The 22,896-nt window shown below is 44.7% G+C and overlaps 1 protein-coding gene across 2 annotated transcripts in view; it reads left to right on the forward strand.

Annotated features, from left to right (window-relative positions):
- The first annotated feature begins 8,075 nt into the window (after window positions 1–8,075).
- Window positions 8,076–22,896, forward strand: part of rnf38 (ring finger protein 38) — a 63,179-nt gene continuing 48,358 nt past the window's right edge. Inside the window, exons 1-2 of one of the 2 annotated variants that reach the window (XM_055924138.1) lie at window positions 8,076–8,235; window positions 9,345–10,022. In XM_055924138.1, coding sequence (XP_055780113.1) covers window positions 9,425–10,022 — 598 coding nt within the window. In that variant the 5' untranslated portion in view covers window positions 8,076–8,235; window positions 9,345–9,424. The other variant, XM_055924139.1, reaches the window with a different exon arrangement.

Here is a 22,896-nt window from a genome sequence, read left to right on the forward strand (position 1 = left end):
CAGGTGAGACTAGATCTGGACTGTTGAACAGAACATCAGGTGGGACTAGATCTGGACTGTTGAACAGAACATCAGGTGGGACTAGATCTGGACTGTTATGACTGAACAGAACATCAGGTGGGACTAGATCTGGACTGTAATGACTGAACAGAACATCAGGTGGGACTAGATCTGGACTGTTGAACAGAACATCAGGTGGGACTAGATCTGGACTGTTATGACTGAACAGAACATCAGGTGGGACTAGATCTGGACATTAATGACTGAACAGAACATCAGGTGGGACTAGATCTGGACTGTTGAACAGAACATCAGGTGGGACTAGATCTGGACTGTTGAACAGAACATCAGGTGGGACTAGATCTGGACTGTTGAACAGAACATCAGGTGGGACTAGATCTGGACTGTTGAACAGAACATCAGGTGGGACTAGATCTGGACTGTTGAACAGAACATCAGGTGGGACTAGATCTGGACTGTTGAACAGAACATCAGGTGGGACTAGATCTGGACTGTTGAACAGAACATCAGGTGGGACTAGATCTGGACATTAATGACTGAACAGAACATCAGGTGGGACTAGATCTGGACTGTTGAACAGAACATCAGGTGGGACTAGATCTGGACTGTTGAACAGAACATCAGGTGGGACTAGATCTGGACTGTTATGACTGAACAGAACATCAGGTGAGACTAGATCTGGACTGTTATGACTGAACAGAACATCAGGTGGGACTAGATCTGGACTGTTATGACTGAACAGAACATCAGGTGGGACTAGATCTGGACTGTTGAACAGAACATCAGGTGGGACTAGATCTGGACTGTTATGACTGAACAGAACATCAGGTGAGACTAGATCTGGACTGTTGAACAGAACATCAGGTGGGACTAGATCTGGACTGTTGAACAGAACATCAGGTGGGTCTAGATCTGGACTGTTGAACAGAACATCAGGTGGGACTAGATCTGGGCTGTTGAACAGAACATCAGGTGGGTCTAGATCTGGACTGTTGAACAGAACATCAGGTGGGACTAGATCTGGGCTGTTGAACAGAACATCATGTGGGTCTAGATCTGGACTGTTATGACTGAACAGAACATCAGGTGGGTCTAGATCTGGGCTGTTGAACAGAACATCAGGTGGGACTAGATCTGGACTGTTGAACAGAACATCAGGTGGGACTAGATCTGGACTGTTATGACTGAACAGAACATCAGGTGGGACTAGATCTGGACTGTAATGACTGAACAGAACATCAGGTGGGACTAGATCTGGACTGTTATGACTGAACAGAACATCAGGTGGGACTAGATCTGGGCTGTTGAACAGAACATCAGGTGGGACTAGATCTGGACTGTTATGACTGAACAGAACATCAGGTGGGACAGATCTGGACATTAATGACTGAACAGAACATCAGGTGGGACTAGATCTGGACATTAATGACTGAACAGAACATCAGGTGGGACTAGATCTGGGCTGTTGAACAGAACATCAGGTGGGACTGTCTTCTCTTGAGAGCCAGGTCTGCCTTTCTCAATAGCAAGGCTATGCTCACTGCGTCTTCACATGGTCAAAGCTTTCCTTCCTTTTGGGTCAGTACCAGTGGTCAGGTATTCTGCCACTGTGTACTCTCTGTTTAGGTCCAAATAGCATTCTAGTTTGCTCTTTTTTTTGTCTATTCCAATGTGTCAAGTAATTATCTTTATGTTTTATCATGATTTGGTTTGGTCTAATTGTGTTGCTGTCCTGGGGCTCTGTGGGGTCTGTTCGTGTTTGTGAACAGAGCCCCAGGACCAGATTGCTTAGGAGACTCTTCTCCAGGTTCATCTCCCACATTTCAGTTGAAGACATTCTGTTGTACAACTGACTAGGTATCTCCCTTTTCCTCTCTGTAGGTGATGGCTTTGTTATGGAAGGTTTGGGAATCACTTCCTTTAAGGTGGTTGTAGAATTTAACGTCTCTTTTCTGGATTTTGATAATTAGCGGGTATCGGCCTAATTCTGCTCTGCGTGTATTATTTGGTGTTTTACGTTGTACACTCAGGATATTTTTGCAGAATTCTGCAGAGTCTCATTTTGGTGTTTGACCAGTTTAGTGAATTATTGTTTGGCTCTCTCTTCTCTCATTCCTCTCTCTGTTTCCTCTCCTCTCTTCTCCCTCTCTTTCCTCTATCTGTTTCCTCTTCTCTCTTCTCTCTCTCTCTTTCTGTTTTTTCTCCTCTCTTCTCTCCTCTCTCTGTTTCCTCTCCTCTCTTCTCTCCTCTCTGTTTCCTCTCCTCTCTTCTCTCCCCTCTGTTTCCTCTCCTCTCTTCTCTCATTCCTCTCTCTGTTTCCTCTCCTCTCTTCTCTCTCTCTTTCTTATCCTCTCTTCTCTCATTCCTCTCTCTCTTTCTTCTCCTCTCTTCTCTCATTCCTCTATCTGTTTCCTCTCCTCTCTTCTCTCTCTGTTTCCTCTCCTCTCTTCTCTCTCTCCCCTCTCTGTTTCCTCTCCTCTCTTCTCTCTCTCTTTCTTCTTCTCTCCTCTCCTCTCTCTGTTTCCTCTCCTCTCTTCTCTCTCTCCCCTCTCTCTTTCTTCTTCTCTCTTCTCTCTCTCCTCTCTCTCTTTCTTCTCCTCTCTTCTCTCTCTCCCCTCTCTCTTTCTTCTCCTCTCTTCTCTCCTCTCTCTGTTTCCTCTCTTCTCTCTCTCTTCTCTCTTTTTCTCTCTCCTCTCTTCTCTCTTCTCTCTCTCTTTCTCTCTCTCCTCTCTCTGTTTCCTCTCTTCTCTCTCTCTTCTCTCTTTTTCTCTCTCCTCTCTTCTCTCTTCTCTCTCTCTTTTTCTCTCTCCTCTCTTTGTTTCTCTCCTCTCCCTCTCTCTACAGCTGGTGAGGACATGGTAGTGTCTGCCCCTCCCCCACCGTTTGAACAAGCCAATGGTAGAGGACGTCAACAGAACCCCTCTTCTCCCTCCCTCCGCCCCCTCCCCTCCCCCCACCACATCCATCTCTATTCCCATCCCCCCAGAGCCCTATGACACTCCACCCCCAACCCCATATCATTCTAGTCCTCTACCTCTAACCCACTTACCAATCCCCCTTGCCCCACCACCCTACACCCCAAATACCCACGAGACTCCCCATCACACCCCTCTCACTGATCTCTCTCTTCCCTCTGTCCACGCTTTCTCTCTCTCCTGTCTCCTCTTCCTCTAGTCCCCCTCCTCTCTCTCCCCTTTCTCTCTCTCCTCCTTTCTCTCTCTCCTGTCTCCTCTTCCTCTAGTCCCCCCCCTCTCTCTCCCCTTTCTCTCTCTCCTCCTTTCTCTCTCTCCTGTCTCCTCCTCCTCTCTCTCCCCTTTCTCTCTCTTCTCCTTTCTCTCTCTCCTCCTTTCTCTCTCTCCTGTCTCCTCCTCCTCTCTCTCCCCTTTCTCTCTCTTCTCCTTTCTCTCTCTCCTCCTTTCTCTCTCTCCTGTCTCCTCTTCCTCTCTCTCCCCTCCTCTCGTCCCCAATCTCTCTCTCTCCCCATTTCTCTCTCCCCTCCTCTCTCTCCCCTATCTCTCTCTCTCCCCTTCTCTCTCCTCTCTCCCCCTATCCTCTGCAGCCTCATCTTATGAATATCGGTAGTACACTGGGTGAAGACTTGATCCTTCACGCCTGTCTACGGACGCAGGCTGCCACAGCACATTACTGTGTGTGTGTTTCTGTGTTTTGTGCGTGTGTGTGTGTATGTGTGTCTGTGTCGTCTGTGTCTGCGTGTGCGTGTGCGTGTGCGTGTGTGTGTCTGTGTCGTGTGTGTGTGTGTGTGTGTGTGTGTGTGTGTGTGTGTGTGTGTGTGTGTGTGTGTGTGTGTGTGTGTGTGTGTGTGTGTGTGTGTGTGCGTGTGTGGGGAGAGAGGGGGATGTATGTGAAATAAGAAAACAAAACCAAAGCGGAACAAGGTTTAGGAGGTGAGATGTGTGTCTGTGTGGGTTTCACACAACCCATCCTGACACACACACACACACACACACACACACACACACACACACACACACACACACACACACACACACACACACACACACACACACACACACACACACACACACACACACACACACACACACACACACACACACACACACACTCCCAATATGCGTAGGATCAGAGGTTAGCAGGGGTGTGATGGGGAGTCTCGCAGTGTTATGGAAAATTCAAGGAATTCACATAGGAATATTTAAATATTTAATGGAATGTATTCCTGAACAAATCAGAACAATAAATGTTTACATAGATACATACAGTACATAGTCTACACTGCATATTAATGTAGGCTATATTACCCACTATATTATTGGTCCCGTGTGGCTCAGTTGGTAGAGCATGGCGCTTGCAACGCCAGGGTTGGGGGTTCAATTCCCACGGGGGGACCAGGGTTCAATTTCCATGGGGGGACCAGGATGAATATGTATGAACTTTCCAATTTGTAAGTCGCTCTGGATAAGAGCGTCTGCTAAATGACTTTAATGTAATTGTATATTGATGTAGGCTATATTACCCACTGTATTACTATACATTACTACAGTATATTGATGTAGGCTATATTACCCACTCTATTATTGTATATTAATGTAGGCTATATTACCCACTATATTATTGTATATTGATGTAGGCTATATTACCCACTGTATTACTATACATTACTACAGTATATTGATGTAGGCTATATTACCCACTATATTACAGTATATTGATGTAGGCTATATTACCCACTGTATTACTATACATTACTACAGTATATTAATGTAGGCTATATTACCCACTATATTATTGTATATTGATGTAGGCTATATTACCCACTATATTACAGTATATTGATGTAGGCTATATTACCCACTGTATTACTATACATTACTACAGTATATTAATGTAGGTTATATTACCCACTATATTATTGTATATTGATGTAGGCTATATTACCCACTATATTAAAGTGTATTGATGTAGGCTATATTACCCACTATATTACTGTATAGTGTTACAGTATGTTGATGTAGGCTATATTACCCACTATATTATTGTTTATTGCTACAGTATATTGATATAGGCTATATTACCCACGATATTATTGTATATTGATGTAGGCTATATTACCCACTATATTAAAGTGTATTGATGTAGGCTATATTACCCACTATATTACAGTATATTGATGTAGGCTATATTACCCACTATATTATTGTGTATTGCTACAGTATATTGATATAGCCTATATTACCCACTATATTACTGTGCATTGCTACAGTATATTGATGTAGGCTATATTACCCACTATATTACTGTATATTGATGTAGGCTATATTACCCACTATATTAAAGTGTATTGATGTAGGCTATATTACCCACTATATTACAGTATATTGATGTAGGCTATATTACCCACTATATTATTGTGTATTGCTACAGTATATTGATATAGGCTATATTACCCACTATATTACAGTATATTGATGTAGGCTATATTACCCACTATATTATTGTGTATTGATGTAGGCTATATTACCCACTATATTAAAGTGTATTGATGTAGGCTATATTACCCACTATATTACTGTGTATTGCTACAGTATATTGATATAGGCTATATTACCCACTATATTACTGTGTATTGCTACAGTGTATTGATGTAGGCTATATTACCCACTATATTATTGTGTATTGCTACAGTATATTGATGTAGGCTATATTACCCACTATATTATTGTATATTGATGTAGGCTATATTACCCACTATATTACTGTACATTACTACAGTATTTTGATGTAGCCTACAATAACTACTATTTTACTGTACATATCTACAGTATATTGATGTAGGCTATATTACCCACTATATTACTGTGTATTGCTACTGTATATCGATTTAGGCTATATTTCCCACTGTTTACTGTACATTATTATATATTAATATATATATATATATATTATATAGAACTATATTACATAATTCTGTCCTGAAAAGTCTCTATTGAAATGTTTTACATTTCTGTATAAGTAATGCATAATACAATCAATAAATTCAAATCAAATGAAACTTTATTAGTCACATGCGCCAAATACAACAAGTGTAGACCTTACCGCGAAATGCTTCTTTACAAGCCCGTAACCAACAGTGCAGTTCAAGAAAGAGTTAAGAAAATATTTATGAAGAGCTCAGTGACTTTCAACGTGGCACCGCCATAGGACGCCACCTTTCAACGTGGCACCGCCATAGGACGCCACCTTTCAACGTGGCACCGCCATAGGACGCCACCTTTCAACGTGGCACCGCCATAGGACGCCACCTTTCAACGTGGCACCGCCATAGGACGCCACCTTTCAACGTGGCACCGCCATAGGACGCCACCTTTCAACGTGGCACTGCCATAGGACGCCACCTTTCAACGTGGCACCGCCATAGGACGCCACCTTTCAACGTGGCACCGCCATAGGACGCCACCTTTCAACGTGGCACCGCCATAGGACGCCACCTTTCAACGTGGCACCGCCATAGGACGCCACCTTTCAACGTGGCACCGCCATAGGACGCCACCTTTCAACGTGGCACCGCCATAGGACGCCACCTTTCAACGTGGCACCGCCATAGGACGCCACCTTTCAACGTGGCACTGCCATAGGACGCCACCTTTCCAACAAGTCATTTCATAAAAGTTCTGCCCTGCTAGAGCTTCCCCGGTCAACTGTAAGTGCTGTCATTGTGAAGTAGAAATGTCTAGGAGCAACAACGGCTCAGTGCGAAATGGTAGGCCACACAAGCTCACCGAATGGGACTGCCGAGTGCTGAAGCGTGCAGCGTGTAAAAATCGTCTGTCCTCGGTTGCAACATTCACTACAGAATTCCAAACTGCCTCTGGAAGCAACATCAGCCCAAGAGCTTCATGAAATGGGTTTCCATGGCAGAGTAGCACACAAGCCTAAGATCACCATGCACAATGCCAAGCGTCGGCTGGAGTGGTGTACAGCTTGCCGCCAATGGACTCTGGAGCAGTGGAAATGCGTTCCCTGGAGTGATGATGCTTCACCACTAAACTAAATAGTAGTTACATGCAGAGTGCCAACTGTAAAGTTTGGTGGAGTAGGAATAATGGTCTGGGGCTGTTCTTCATGGTTCGGCCCCTTCGTTCCAGTGAAGGGAAATCTTAAGGCTACAGCATAACAATGACATTCTAGAAGATTCTGTGCTTCCAACTTTGTGGCAACGGTTTGGGGAAGGCCCTTCCTGTTTCAGCATGACAATGCCATTTGTCCACAAAGCGAGGTCCATACAGAAATGGTTTGTCGAGATCGGTGTGGAAGAACTTGACAGGCCTGCACAGAGTCCTGAGCTCAACCCCATCGAACACCTTTGGGATGAATTGGAACACCGAATGCAAGCCAGGCCTAATCGCCCAACATCAGTGCCCAACTTCGCTAATGCTCTTGTGGCTGAATCGAAGCAAGTCCCCACAGCAATGTTCCAACATCTAGTGGAAAGCCTTCCCAGAAGAGTGGAGGCTATTATAGCAGCAAAGGGGGACCAACTCCATATTAATACCCATGATTTTGTAATGAGATCTTCGAAGAGCAGGTGTCCACATACTTTTGGTCGTGTAGTTTGTCATTTTCAATTCCTTAACAGCGCTAATATTGTTTGTTTCCCCAATAATTCCTGTATTTTACATTTTTTGGGGTCAAATTTTATAAACCAGCATAACATTTTATAAAAACAATTACCGGTTAAGCAGCTGCAATAGCTAGCAGGCTATATGTAAATAAATCATATAAATTCCCCTTATAGTCTTGCTAGTGCATGGAAAATAGCGTTTGATTTTACCAGGCAAATCCAATCGAGCAACGATCGGACTCAAACACACAATTTAGCCTTGAAAAAGTTTTAGGCCATTTTTATTAAAATGATTCCCTACACTGTAATCCAAAAATAATAGCAATAGAAATCCATTGACGACCCACGGTATTCAGAGGATTTTCGAGGTTTGAATATCGAAAATAAGAGCGAGAATGAGGTGTGAGAATGAGCTGCGAACACGGTCCATTTTCTGCTATTGATTAGTCCGGCCTGGGTGAAATCCGACTTCTGCATTGACGGTTCGTCACATTTCACGCTGACATCGAGCGAATACACGCCACGGTTCATATACACACACACCACACGGCTCAAAATATTATCGACCGATCGCAGTTCGGGAATACAGTAGAGAACATAGCGTGTATTTAAAGGTAAGTGACTGAAAAAACATGGTATAATGGAACAAACGGGTATTTTCTCGACGCCGAACGAAGAGGTGAATCCCACTTTTAGCTCGAATTAAATCTATCTTGTGCTTTTTTTTCTATTTTGAAATTTGAGGTTCGACACTTTTCATTCAGTAAAGAGGCAAAAGCTCGATCCCTTCTAGCCATGACCGGGCTTCTGCGTTTGGATACGCTTTCTCTCCGTTGGGACTGACGGGACCTAGCTAAATTGATTTAGTACTAGGTTTAAACTTAATTAGCTGACATTAGCTACTAATGGTAAGTTTATACGCTATTGTTGTACATATTGGTAACCAGAGTCGTTTTAAAGGGAATTCATGACATGGGTGACTAGTTAACGTTAGCTTGGTTTACTCTCTGTGTTTCATACGGTGGGAGGAGGGGTTGGTTCGTTGACAGAGAGCGATGGCTAGCTAATATGCTATTAGTTGGCTAACTATTCTAACTAACTGTCTGAATAAGTTGACGACGTACTCACTCAAACTATCAAAACTAACCCCAACACTTTACACAACGTTAGACACGGCCACGAATGATCTGTGTAGTGTGTTATTACTGGTAGTTTGTTGTAACCGAGTATCGGTGCTAAACCGTGTGTTATTGTAAGTTAGCATGCTAGTTAGCCATGGCGTTATAGGATACGGTGCCCTGGGCGGTTTTCACGGAAGTATACTGTACCCAGTTAGCTGAATAAACTAAGTTGGAGTCTATTCCTAGAAAACATTGAACCGCCGTAGTTTACAAAAATATATATTATTTATAAAGTGAGAGTTGGATAAATGTTTGTTTGTGTGAAAAGGGACGAGCTCAGTTTTGTCCTGTGTGATCCATTAGTTCTGGGAATGGAGACAGGGTTGGAGTTTCCTGAAAGCGTAAACAAAGCTATGTCACAAAATAGTTTGACATTTGAAAGCTACGTAGTTATAAACAACAGCGTTCTATGATAAACCTTTTAAAACCGGTTGTTGTTTAGGCTGGTCAGTTAGCTAACGTTACTTTTTCCAACCAGTCATCAGCTGTATGTTCCGAAGTTGTATTTTTATTTTATATTTTTATTCTATATTTTTTTTTAGAAAGAAATATATTTTCTGGTGAGGAAACGGGGGAATACAGAGAACGACAGAAAAGAAAACGAGGAAACCACCAAAAGGAAATGCCAATCGCAGCCACGGGTCAACTGACGACTCAGGAACCCCGTATTTTCTCCCGACTGCCCTCCACCCCGGAGCCTGTACCAAAAGGGGGTAATTTGTGTGACGTTGCGGGGGCAGTAGCCGAGTCGCAGGAGCGAACAGAATACGGGGGCGCCGAGGGGGGCAGGGGAGGACTAGTAGCCAGCTACAGTCAGACCAGCGGCGCTAGGGGATTTCTGCCGCTTCGTTCTTCCAACTCCAACGGTTCTCCTCCGCAATCCCCTCCGACGTCCTCCCCCCTCGCCTCATCTTTCTTCCATCACCACCCCTATCAAATGGCCATGGAGCCGCCCAGGACTCGATCGCGTTCTCGGTCTGGATTCTACCAGCAGTATGGTTTGACCGGCCCCGGGATTAATGCCAACGGGGGAACCGGACCTAACCACCATCACCACCACAGCCAGCAGCAGCATCATCAACAGCAGCACAACTCGGGTTGCCTTGGAGCTCACAGCCACCACACGGAGCAGCACAGCATACGAGCCCCGGGATCTAACGTCTCCCCCGGCGCTCAGAGGCAGTCGGGACCGCTTGGAACACATCGCATCTCACCCGCAGGTAAGCTTTCTCTCCCTTCCTTCCTCAGAAGTGCTCTCATTTCTGGGTTCTTGTGTAGTGTCTGTGTGTTGGCTATCCTTGACCCGACCAGTTAGAGAATCTGCTCTAGGGTCTCTTGTTGTACCATCTGCTCCAGTGTCCGGAGACAGAGGACATGTGTGTGTTTCTGTGACGACACACAACAGTGTGTGTCTGCTCTGGTGTGTGTCAGAGAATACCCAGGCAGAGAAAGAGAGGGGCAGTGAGGAGAGACAGAGAACTCAATCTGGTTTAATGCACTAAGGATGGGCTTCTGAAAGGGAGAGCAGAGGGGGTGGGGCTAGGCAGGCAGCTATATCGTGTTGGCATGGTAATGTGTGTGTGACTGCACATTAGCTCTATTCTAATTAAGTAGACGCTGTTATGTGCTGCCACAGAGCTGCAGCTACATGGTTATTACATAGTAGTTACATGGAACAAGCTCTCTAACACACACACACACACTTCATTTAGCTTTGTGCATGATGCTGCCAAGATGCACTGAGATGAACTCTAGTCTGTCTGTCTTTTTCTCTCTCTCTCTGCCTGTTCCTCTCTCTAGCTCTGTGTCTGTCTGTTCCTCTCTCTAGCTCGTCTGTGTCTGTTTCTCTCTCTCTCTGTCTGTTCCTCTCTCTAGCTCTGTGTCTGTCTGTCTGTTCCTCTCTCTAGCTCTGTGTCTGTTTCTCTCTCTCTGTCTGTTCCTCTCTCTAGCTCTGTGTCTGTTCCTCTCTCTCTCTCTGTGTCTGTTCCTCTCTCTCTCTCTGTGTCTGTTCCTCTCTCTAGCTCTGTGTCTGTTCCTCTCTCTAGCTCTGTGTCTGTTCCTCTCTCTAGCTCTGTGTCTGTTCCTCTCTCTAGCTCTGTGTCTGTTCCTCTCTCTAGCTCTGTGTCTGTTCCTCTCTCTAGCTCTGTGTCTGTTCCTCTCTCTAGCTCTGTGTCTGTTCCTCTCTCTAGCTCTGTGTCTGTTCCTCTCTCTAGCTCTGTGTCTGTTTCTCTCTCTCTCTGTCTGTTCCTCTCTCTAGCTCTGTGTCTGTTTCTCTCTCTGTCTGTTCCTCTCTCTAGCTCTGTGTCTGTTTCTCTCTCTCTCTGTCTGTTCCTCTCTCTAGCTCTGTGTCTGTTTCTCTCTCTAGCTCTGTGTCTGTTTCTCTCTCTCGCTCTCTCTCTGTCTGTTCCTCTCTCTAGCTCTGTGTCTGTTTCTCTCTCTCTCTCTGTGTCTCTTCCTCTCTCTCTCTCTGTGTCTGTTCCTCTCTCTAGCTCTGTGTCTGTTCCTCTCTCTAGCTCTGTGTCTGTTCCTCTCTCTAGCTCTGTGTCTGTTCCTCTCTCTAGCTCTGTGTCTGTTCCTCTCTCTCTCTCTGTGTCTGTTCCTCTCTCTCTCTCTGTGTCTGTTCCTCTCTCTCTCTCTGTGTCTGTTCCTCTCTCTCTCTCTGTCTGTTCCTCTCTCTCTCTCTGTGTCTGTTCCTCTCTCTCTCTCTGTGTCTGTTCCTCTCTCTCTCTCTGTGTCTGTTCCTCTCTCTCTCTCTGTGTCTGTTCCTCTCTCTAGCTCTGTGTCTGTCTGTTCCTCTCTCTGTGTCTGTTCCTCTCTCTAGCTCTGTGTCTGTCTGTCTTTCTCTCTCTCTCTCCGCCTGTTTCTCTCTCTCCGCCTGTTTCTCTCTCTCTCCGCCTGTTCCTCTCTAGCTCTGTCTGTCTGTCTGTCTGTCTGTCCGTCCTCCTGTCTGTCTCTGTCTGGCTGTGGGTTAAACAGGTCAGAAGAGTCATTCCATTTCTGTAGTAGCTATTACAGATGGACAAGATGATACAAGGCTACAATACTGGACACAAGTAATGGCAGAATACAGTGATGTCATGGATGTAGTCTTTCTTCTAGTAAATAATCACATTTGTCTGACTGTGTTTAGGCTGTTACATGACTGTGGTCCTGTATGGCTCAGTTGGTAGAGCGTAGAGCTGGCAATGCCAGGGTTGTGGGTTCGATTCCCCACTCCACCCATACGTAAAATGTATTTTGTTTTTAACCTTTTATTTAACTAGGCAAGTCAATTAACAACAAATTCTTATTTACAATGATGGCCTAACCTGGACGATCCTGGGCCAATTGTGGGCAGCACTATGGGACTCACAATCATGGCCGGTTGTGATACAGCCTAGAATCGACCCAGGGTGTCTGTAGTGACGCCTCTAGCACTGAGATGCAGTGCCTTAGACCGCTGCGCTACCAGAGTTAAAAACAGCGAGATCCTGCTACAATAACAAAATACAGCATTCCGACATGGGTCATGTTCATTAGGCACCCAACGGAAGAGAACGGACTTGAACGGACAGAGTAACCTGAACTTGTCCAATAAGAATAGCTTGTTTCCGTTTGCAAAATGTTTTTTGTTGTTGTGCAGAATGCACTAATAAATGCAACCCTAGTAAAAATACAGAATTCATCGTTGTGTTCAGTTCCAAACCGAGCTCAACTGAAACGTAGTTCACCAGAATGCAACGTCGTGTTCAGTTCCAAACCGAGCTCAACTGAAACGTAGTTCACCAGAATGCAACGTCGTGTTCAGTTCCAAACCGAGCTCAACTGAAACGTAGTTCAACAGAATGCAACGTTGTGTTCAGTTCCAAACCGAGCTCAACTGAAACGTAGTTCAACAGAATTCATCGTTGTGTTCAGTTCCAAACCGAGCTCAACTGAAACGTAGTTCACCAGAATGCAACGTTGTGTTCAGTTCCAAACCGAGCTCAACTGAAACGTAGTTCACCAGAATGCAACGTCGTGTTCAGTTCCAAACCGAGCTCAACTGAAACGTAGTTCAACAGAATGCAACGTTGTGTTCAGTTCCAAACCGAGCTCAACTGAAACGTAGTTCAACAGAATGCAACGTTGTGTTCAGTTCCAAACCGAGCTCAACTGAAACGTAGTTCAACAACCACAGTCAGTTATTAACTCTGGAGAAGATGACAGCTATAGATCAAAGGGGGGCGGGGGGGGACGACAAATGAATCTCCCTTTGTTTTCTCTCATCCAAATATAGGTCAATATCCAGACAAGTTGTGTGTTCCATTCCGGTTGATCAGGTGACAGAATCTACACGTCATTAAATTACATCCACTCTAGCACTAACACCACACAGTACCATTGTGTTCTTCCTGGTAGTTACAGGCCTACTACTCAGTGAAGTCTAGTTGGTTTCTGTCACAATATAGAATTATATTTAGTATCCAGAGCTACTTAGCCATCTGTACATACTAAGGGTTCCCGAGTGGCGCAGCGGTCTAAGGCACTGTATCTCCCTGCTAGAGGTGTCACTACAGACCCCGGTTCGGTTTTCTAGGCTGTATCACAACCGCCGTGGTTGGGAGTCCCATAGGGCGGCATACAATTGGCCCCCAACGTCTGCCGGGCGAGGCCGTCATTATGAATGAGATTTTGTTCTTAACTGACTTGTTAAATACAGGTGGTAGAGGGGGCCTTGTTTGACTGTTGTTATAGTAACTAGGCTATTTGGAAGGGTGTATGTAAAATGTACATAACTTTCACACAGTGGCCTGTATACTGAACCAGAAAACACTGTATAGACTTTCTGCTCTATAGTGAACAGGACCTGTGGAGAGTCTCTCCCTCTAGACTGTACAGCTAACTCCCCAACACACACACACACACACACTACCTCATTCTGCTCTATAGTGAACAGGACCTGTGGAGAGTCTCTCCCTCTAGACTGTACAGCTAACCCCTCCACACACACACACACACACACACACACACACACACACACACACACACACACACACACACACACACACACACACACTACCTCATTCTGCTCTATAGTGAACAGGACCTGTGGAGAGTCTCTCCCTCTAGACTGTACAGCTAACTCCCCAGCACACACACACACACACACACACACACACACACACACACACACACACACACACACACTACCTCATTCTGCTCTATAGTGAACAGGACCTGTGGAGAGTCTCTCCCTCTAGACTGTACAGCTAACTCCCCAGCACACACACACACACACACACACACACACACACACACACACACTACCTCATTCTGCTCATATTAAGTGATGAAATGATGCTGAGTGTGTTTGGGCATTTTACGTTGCAGCTGTATTCATGTGTGTGTGTGTGTGTGTGTGTGTGTGTCTGCTGAGCAACAGTGAATGGTACGCTGGGACTGGAAATACCTGTCTGGGAGAGTGGATGTCAGAGAGCTGCTCTGAGTTTAACACACACACACACACACACACACACACACACACACACACACACACACACACACACACACACAGTGTAGCGCTACCAGGGATTCACGATTAGCTTTGTGTGTGAAGTGGGGAGGACAACACACACAGACAGGCCTAGAGAGAGAGACAGAACTCTGGACAAGAGGAGAAAGAAGATGGGGGTGGAGGAAAGGTAGAGGAGAGAGGAAATCAAATTTTATTTGTCACATACACATGGTTAGCAGGTGTTAATGCGAGTGTAGCGAAATGCTTGTGCTTCTAGTTCTGACAATGCAGTAATAACCAACAAGTAATCTAACCTAACAATTCCACAACTACTACCTTATACACACAAGTGTAAAGGGATAAAGAATATGTACATAAAGATATATGAATGAGTGATGGTACAGAACGACATAGGTAAGATGCAGTAGATGGAATCGAGTACAGTATATACATATGAGATGAGTAATGTAGGGTATGTAAACATTATATTAAGTGGCATTGTTTAAAGTGGCTAGTGATACATTTTTGATCAATTCCCATCAATTTCCATTATTAAAGTGAGCTGGAGTTGAGTCAGTATGTTGGCAGCAGCCACTCAATGTTAGTGTTAAGTTAGTATATAATGGTTAAAGTAACGGTTGGGGGGGAGAAGCTGATCCTAGGTCTGTGGTTAAGTTAGTATATAATGGTTAAAGTAACGGTGGGGGGAGAGAAGCTGATCCTAGGTCTGTGGTTAAGTTTGTATATAATGGTTAAAGTAACGGTTGGGGGGGAGAAGCTGATCCTAGGTCTGTAGTTAAGTTAGTATATAATGGTTAACCTTTCACGAGTATCTACCCCGGGTCCGGGATCACCCCCCACCCCCCCCCACACTGAGTAGCATAGCCTAGCATAGCGTCACAATTAAATAGTAGCATCTAAATATCAATAAATCACAAGTCCAAGACACCTAATGAAAGATACAGATCTTGTGAATAAAGCCACCATTTCAGATTTTTAAAATGTTTTACAGGGAAGACAAAATATGTAAATCTATTAGCTAACCACGTTAGCAAAAGACACCACTTTTCTAACTCCATCAGTTTCTTACTCCATCAGGTGCTATCACCAATTCGGCTAAACTAAGATATTGATAGCCACTAACCAAGAAAAAACCTCATCAGATGACAGTCTGATAACATATTTATGGTATAGGATAGGTTTTGTTAGAAAAATGTGCATATTTCAGGTAGATATCATAGTTTACAATTGCACCCACCGTCACAAATGGACTAGAATAAATACATAGAGCAACGTGTTTACCTAATTACTAATCATCAAACATTTCGTAAAAATACACAGCATACACTAATCGAAAGACACAGATCCTGTGAATACAGACAATATTTCAGATTTTCTAAGTGTCTTACAGCGAAAACACAATAAATCGTTATATTAGCATACCACATATGCAAACGTTACCAGAGCATTGATTCTAGCCAAAGAGAGCGATAACGTAAACATCGCCAAAATATATTAATTTTTTCACTAACCTTCTCAGAATTCTTCAGATGACATTCCTGTAACATCACATTACAACATAGATATACAGTTTGTTTGAAAATGTGCATATTTAGCCACCAAAATCATGGTTAGACAATGACAAAAGTTGCCCAGCTGGTCAGACAATGTCGTGCGCCATATTAGACAGTGATCTAGTCGTATACATAAATACTCATAAACGTGACTAAAAAATATAGGGTGGACAGCGATTGATAGACAATTTAATTCTTAATACAATCGCTGATTTACATTTTTTAAATTATCCTTACTTTTCAATACAGTTTGCGCCAAGCGAAGCTACGTCAAACAAGATGGCGTCCTAAGCGATTAACATTTCTCGACAGAAACACGATTTATCATAATAAATTGTTCCTACTTTGAGCTGCTCTTCCATCAGAATCTTGGGCAAAGAATCCTTTCTTGGGTCTAATCGTCTTTTGGTCGAAAGCTGTCCTCTTGCCATGTAGAAATGCCCATTGCGTTCGGCATGAACTGGAACTGTGCCCAGAGATTCACAGTGTCTCAGAAATAAATGTCCCAAAATCGCACTAAACGGATATAAATTGCTATAAAACGGTTTAAATTAACTACCTTACGATGTTTTTAACTCCTATAACGAGTAGAAACATGACCGGAGAAATATAACTGGCTCCACTAATGCTTGGAAAAAGAGCAGGTCGGTGTGCACCGCGCGCCCGACGCATCTGGAAAAGAGTTCCTACCTACACGTGTTTTTGTTTTATAGGGGCTGTGATTGCGCAATCGATATCATTCAAATCGTCATCACGTAAAGGCATCCAGGGGAAGACGTAAGCAGTGTCCGTATCCTGATAGCGTTCACAGTGGCCTTTAAACTGACTCCAGATCAGGGGCCAAAATTTCTGAAATCTGACTCCATGTCAGGGAAATTGCTGTAGAATGAGTTCTGTTCCACTCAGAGACAAAATTCCAACGCCTATAGAAACTAGAGACTGTTTTCTATCCAATAATAGTAATAATATGCATATTGTACGATAAAGAATTTAGTAGGAAGCCGTTTAATCTGTAATGCAATTATGCTAATGAGAAAACAGCACCCCCTGTAGTCGCAAGAAGTTAAAGTATATAATGGTTAAAGTAACGGTTGGGGGAGAGAAGCTGATCCTTGGTCTGTAGTTAAGTTAGTATATAATGGTTAAAGTAACGTTTGGGGGGGAGAAGCTGATCCTAGGTCTGTGGTTAAATTAGTATATAATGGTTAAAGTAACGTTTGGGGGGGAGAAGCTGATCCTAGGTCTGTGGTTAAATTAGTATATAATGGTTAAAGTAACGGTTGGGGAGAGAAGCTGATCCTAGGTCTGTGGTTAAGTTAGTATATAATGGTTAAAGTATATAATGGTTAAAGTAACGGTTGGGGGGGAGAAGCTGATCCTAGGTCTGTGGTAAGTTAGTATATAATGGTTAAAGTAACGGTTGTGGGAGAGAAGCTTATCCTAGGTCTGTGGTTAAATTAGTATCTAATGGTTAAAGTAATGGTTGTGGGAGAGAAGCTGATCCTAGATTGGTTACACAGTAGCTCATTATCTGTGCCATGCAGAATTGCGTAAATTTATTTTTTTGAATGGCCATTTCTGTCCAAACGGATTTCGATCTGGAGAGGTGAATGACTGACTGAAAAATATACACACACAATGCCAAGTCACAAGTTCCTATGTCTGTAGCGTGTGTGTTTTGTCATTGGAGGGCCTGTTTCCTCATATCCCCATATCCTCTACACACACACACACACACATATATATACCCCCCCTCTTGTAACCATGTAAGAGAATACCTCATATCCCCATATCCTCTACACACACACATATATATATATATATATATATACACCCCCCCCCCCCGCTGTAACCATGTAAGAGAATACTTCATATCCCCATATCCTCTACACACACACACACACATATATATATATATCCCCCCCCCCTTGTAACCATGTAAGAGAATCAGAAAACCCCTTCACATCCAGCCGTGTACCAGATGTCTCCACGTCCACTTGTGTTTAATAAGGAGGAGGCTCCTGAGAACAAGCTCAGGACTGCTCTGTGTGTTCGTCTATAGCATCTACAGCATCTGTTTCTCAGGACTGCTCTGTGTGTTCGTCTATAGCACCTACAGCATCTGTTTCTCAGGACTGCTCTGTGTGTTCGTCTATAGCACCTACAGCATCTGTTTCTCAGGACTGCTCTGTGTGTTCGTCTATAGCACCTACAGCACCTGTTTCTCAGGACTGCTCTGTGTGTTCGTCTATAGCACCTACAGCCTCTGTTTCTCAGGACTGCTCTGTGTGTTCGTCTATAGCACCTACAGCATCTGTTTCTCAGGACTGCTCTGTGTGTTTGTCTATAGCATCCACACCTACAGCATCTGTTTCTCAGTACTGCTCTGTGTGTTCGTCTATAGCATCCACACCTACAGCATCTGTTTCTCAGGACTGCTCTGTGTGTTCGTCTATAGCATCCACACCTACAGCATCTGTTTCTCAGGACTGCTCTGTGTGTTCGTCTATAGCATCCACACCTACAGCATCTGTTTCTCAGGACTGCTCTGTGTGTTCGTCTATAGCATCCACACCTACAGCATCTGTTTCTCAGGACTGCTCTGTGTGTTCGTCTATAGCACCTACAGCATCTGTTTCTCAGGACTGCTCTGTGTGTTCGTCTATAGCACCTACAGCATCTGTTTCTCAGGACTGCTCTGTGTGTTCGTCTATAGCACCTACAGCATCTGTTTCTCAGGACTGCTCTGTGTGTTCGTCTATAGCACCTACAGCATCTGTTTCTCAGGACTGCTCTGTGTGTTCGTCTATAACATCCACACCTACAGCATCTGTTTCTCAGGCTTACTTCACGAGTTCCAAATAGCACCCTATTCACTACATGCTGCACTAGATGTCTTGGCTCATCAATAGAACCTCTATTATCTGTGTGTGACGCTTGTCAGTCTTCCCACGCTGGTCACCTGCACTTGGGATGAAAGCTAATGATCCCTCTCCTCTCCTCCTTGAAGGTCCTCTGTACCCCTCCTCCTCTCCTCTCCTCCTTGAAGGTCCTCTGTACCCCTCCTCCTCCACTCCTCTCCTCTCCTCCTTGAAGGTCCTCTGTACCCCTCTTCTCTCCTCCCTTTCTGAGTCCTTCCTTGCACCCCTCTTCTCTCTCTGCACCTCCTTCATCCTTACCTCTCCATCTCTCTCTTTCTCCTCTGTCGCTTTTGTCGTTTTAATGTATTACTCAATGTTCCTTCTGAAAGAGGGGTTGGTCTGTCTGATTACTCCTCCTCTCCTATAGACCAGGGCCCTTTGGGCCTCTAGTTAAAGGTAGTGCACTACTATAGACCAGGGCCCTTTGGGCCTCTAGTTAAAGGTAGTGCACTACTATAGACCAGGGCCTCTAGTTAAAGGTAGTGCACTACTATAGACCAGGGCCTCTAGTTAAAGGTAGTGCACTACTATAGACCAGGGCCCTTTGGGCCTCTAGTTAAAGGTAGTGCACTACTATAGACCAGGGCCCTTTGGGCCTCTAGTTAAAGGTAGTGCACTACTATAGACCAGGGCCCTTTGGGCCTCTAGTTAAAGGTAGTGTACTACTATAGACCAGGGCCCTTTGGGCCTCTAGTTAAAGGTAGTGCACTACTATAGACCAGGGCCTCTAGTTAAAGGTAGTGCACTACTATAGACCAGGGCCCTTTGGGCCTCTAGTTAAAGGTAGTGCACTACTATAGACCAGGGCCCTTTGGGCCTCTAGTTAAAGGTAGTGCACTACTATAGACCAGGGCCCTTTGGGCCTCTAGTTAAAGGTAGTGCACTACTATAGACCAGGGCCCTTTGGGCCTCTAGTTAAAGGTAGTGTACTACTATAGACCAGGGCCTCTAGTTAAAGGTAGTGCACTACTATAGACCAGGGCCTCTAGTTAAAGGTAGTGCACTACTATAGACCAGGGCCTCTAGTTAAAGGTAGTGCACTACTATAGACCAGGGCCTCTAGTTAAAGGTAGTGCACTACTATAGACCAGGGCCTCTAGTTAAAGGTAGTGCACTACTATAGACCAGGGCCTCTAGTTAAAGGTAGTGCACTACTATAGACCAGGGTCCTTTGGGCCTCTAGTTAAAGGTAGTGTACTACTATAGACCAGGGCCCTTTGGGCCTCTAGTTAAAGGTAGTGCACTACTATAGACCAGGGCCCTTTGGGCCTCTAGTTAAAGGTAGTGTACTACTATAGACCAGGGCCCTTTGGGCCTCTAGTTAAAGGTAGTGCACTACTATAGACCAGGGCCTCTAGTTAAAGGTAGTGCACTACTATAGACCAGGGCCCTTTGGGCCTCTAGTTAAAGGTAGTGTACTACTATAGACCAGGGCCCTTTGGGCCTCTAGTTAAAGGTAGTGCACTACTATAGACCAGGGCCCTTTGGGCCTCTAGTTAAAGGTAGTGCACTACTATAGACCAGGGCCCTTTGGGCCTCTAGTTAAAGGTAGTGTACTACTATAGACCAGGGCCTCTAGTTAAAGGTAGTGCACTACTATAGACCAGGGCCTCTAGTTAAAGGTAGTGCACTACTATAGACCAGGGCCTCTAGTTAAAGGTAGTGCACTACTATAGACCAGGGCCTCTAGTTAAAGGTAGTGCACTACTATAGACCAGGGCCCTTTGGGCCTCTAGTTAAAGGTAGTGCACTACTATAGACCAGGGCCTCTAGTTAAAGGTAGTGTACTACTATAGACCAGGGCCCTTTGGGCCTCTAGTTAAAGGTAGTGCACTACTATAGACCAGGGCCTCTAGTTAAAGGTAGTGCACTACTATAGACCAGGGTCCTTTGGGCCTCTAGTTAAAGGTAGTGTACTACTATAGACCAGGGCCTCTAGTTAAAGGTAGTGCACTACTATAGACCAGGGCCCTTTGGGCTTCTAGTTAAAGGTAGTGCACTACTATAGACCAGGGTCCTTTGGGCCTCTAGTTAAAGGTAGTGTACTACTATAGACCAGGGCCTCTAGTTAAAGGTAGTGTACTACTATAGACCAGGGCCCTTTGGGCCTCTAGTTAAAGGTAGTGCACTACTATAGACCAGGGCCCTTTGGGCCTCTAGTTAAAGGTAGTGCACTACTATAGACCAGGGCCCTTTGGGCCTCTAGTTAAAGGTAGTGTACTACTATAGACCAGGGCCTCTAGTTAAAGGTAGTGCACTACTATAGACCAGGGCCTCTAGTTAAAGGTAGTGCACTACTATAGACCAGGGCCTCTAGTTAAAGGTAGTGCACTACTATAGACCAGGGCCTCTAGTTAAAGGTAGTGCACTACTATAGACCAGGGCCTCTAGTTAAAGGTAGTGCACTACTATAGACCAGGGTCCTTTGGGCCTCTAGTTAAAGGTAGTGTACTACTATAGACCAGGGCCTCTAGTTAAAGGTAGTGCACTACTATAGACCAGGGCCCTTTGGGCCTCTAGTTAAAGGTAGTGCACTACTATAGACCAGGGTCCTTTGGGCCTCTAGTTAAAGGTAGTGTACTACTATAGACCAGGGTCCTTTGGGCCTCTAGTTAAAGGTAGTGTACTACTATAGACCAGGGCCTCTAGTTAAAGGTAGTGTACTACTATAGACCAGGGCCCTTTGGGCCTCTAGTTAAAGGTAGTGCACTACTATAGACCAGGGTCCTTTGGGCCTCTAGTTAAAGGTAGTGTACTACTATAGACCAGGGTCCTTTGGGCCTCTAGTTAAAGGTAGTGTACTACTATAGACCAGGGCCCTTTGGGCCTCTAGTTAAAGGTAGTGCACTACTATAGACCAGGGCCTCTAGTTAAAGGTAGTGTACTACTATAGACCAGGGCCCTTTGGGCCTCTAGTTAAAGGTAGTGTACTACTATAGACCAGGGCCTCTAGTTAAAGGTAGTGTACTACTATAGACCAGGGCCCTTTGGGCCTCTAGTTAAAGGTAGTGCACTACTATAGACCAGGGCCTCTAGTTAAAGGTAGTGCACTACTATAGACCAGGGCCTCTAGTTAAAGGTAGTGCACTACTATAGACCAGGGCCTCTAGTTAAAGGTAGTGCACTACTATAGACCAGGGCCTCTAGTTAAAGGTAGTGCACTACTATAGACCAGGGCCTCTAGTTAAAGGTAGTGCACTACTATAGACCAGGGCCTCTAGTTAAAGGTAGTGTACTACTATAGACCAGGGCCTCTAGTTAAAGGTAGTGTACTACTATAGACCAGGGCCTCTAGTTAAAGGTAGTGTACTACTATAGACCAGGGCCTCTAGTTAAAGGTAGTGTACTACTATAGACCAGGGCCTCTAGTTAAAGGTAGTGTACTACTATAGACCAGGGCCTCTAGTTAAAGGTAGTGTACTACTGTAGACCAGGGCCCTTTGGGCCTCTAGTTAAAGGTAGTGCACTACTGTAGACCAGGGCCCTTTGGGCCTCTAGTTAAAGGTAGTGTACTACTATAGACCAGGGCCCTTTGGGCCTCTAGTTAAAGGTAGTGTACTACTATAGACCAGGGCCCTTTGGGCCTCTAGTTAAAGGTAGTGCACTACTATAGACCAGGGCCCTTTGGGCCTCTAGTTAAAGGTGGTGCACTACTATAGACCAGGGCCTCTAGTTAAAGGTAGTGTACTACTATAGACCAGGGCCTCTAGTTAAAGGTGGTGCACTACTATAGACCAGGGCCCTTTGGGCCTCTAGTTAAAGTTAGTGCACTACTATAGACCAGGGCCCTTTGGGCCTCTAGTTAAAGGTAGTGTACTACTATAGACCAGGGCCCTTTGGGCCTCTAGTTAAAGGTAGTGTACTACTATAGACCAGGGCCTCTAGTTAAAGGTGGTGCACTACTATAGACCAGGGCCCTTTGGGCCTCTAGTTAAAGGTAGTGTACTACTATAGACCAGGGCCTCTAGTTAAAGGTAGTGTACTACTATAGACCAGGGCCTCTAGTTAAAGGTAGTGCACTACTATAGACCAGGGCCTCTAGTTAAAGGTAGTGTACTACTATAGACCAGGGCCCTTTGGGCCTCTAGTTAAAGGTAGTGCACTACTATAGACCAGGGCCCTT

The sequence above is a fragment of the Salvelinus fontinalis genome, chromosome 5 (assembly GCF_029448725.1).
Source record: "Salvelinus fontinalis isolate EN_2023a chromosome 5, ASM2944872v1, whole genome shotgun sequence".
In the NCBI taxonomy this organism is placed as follows: domain Eukaryota; kingdom Metazoa; phylum Chordata; class Actinopteri; order Salmoniformes; family Salmonidae; genus Salvelinus; species Salvelinus fontinalis.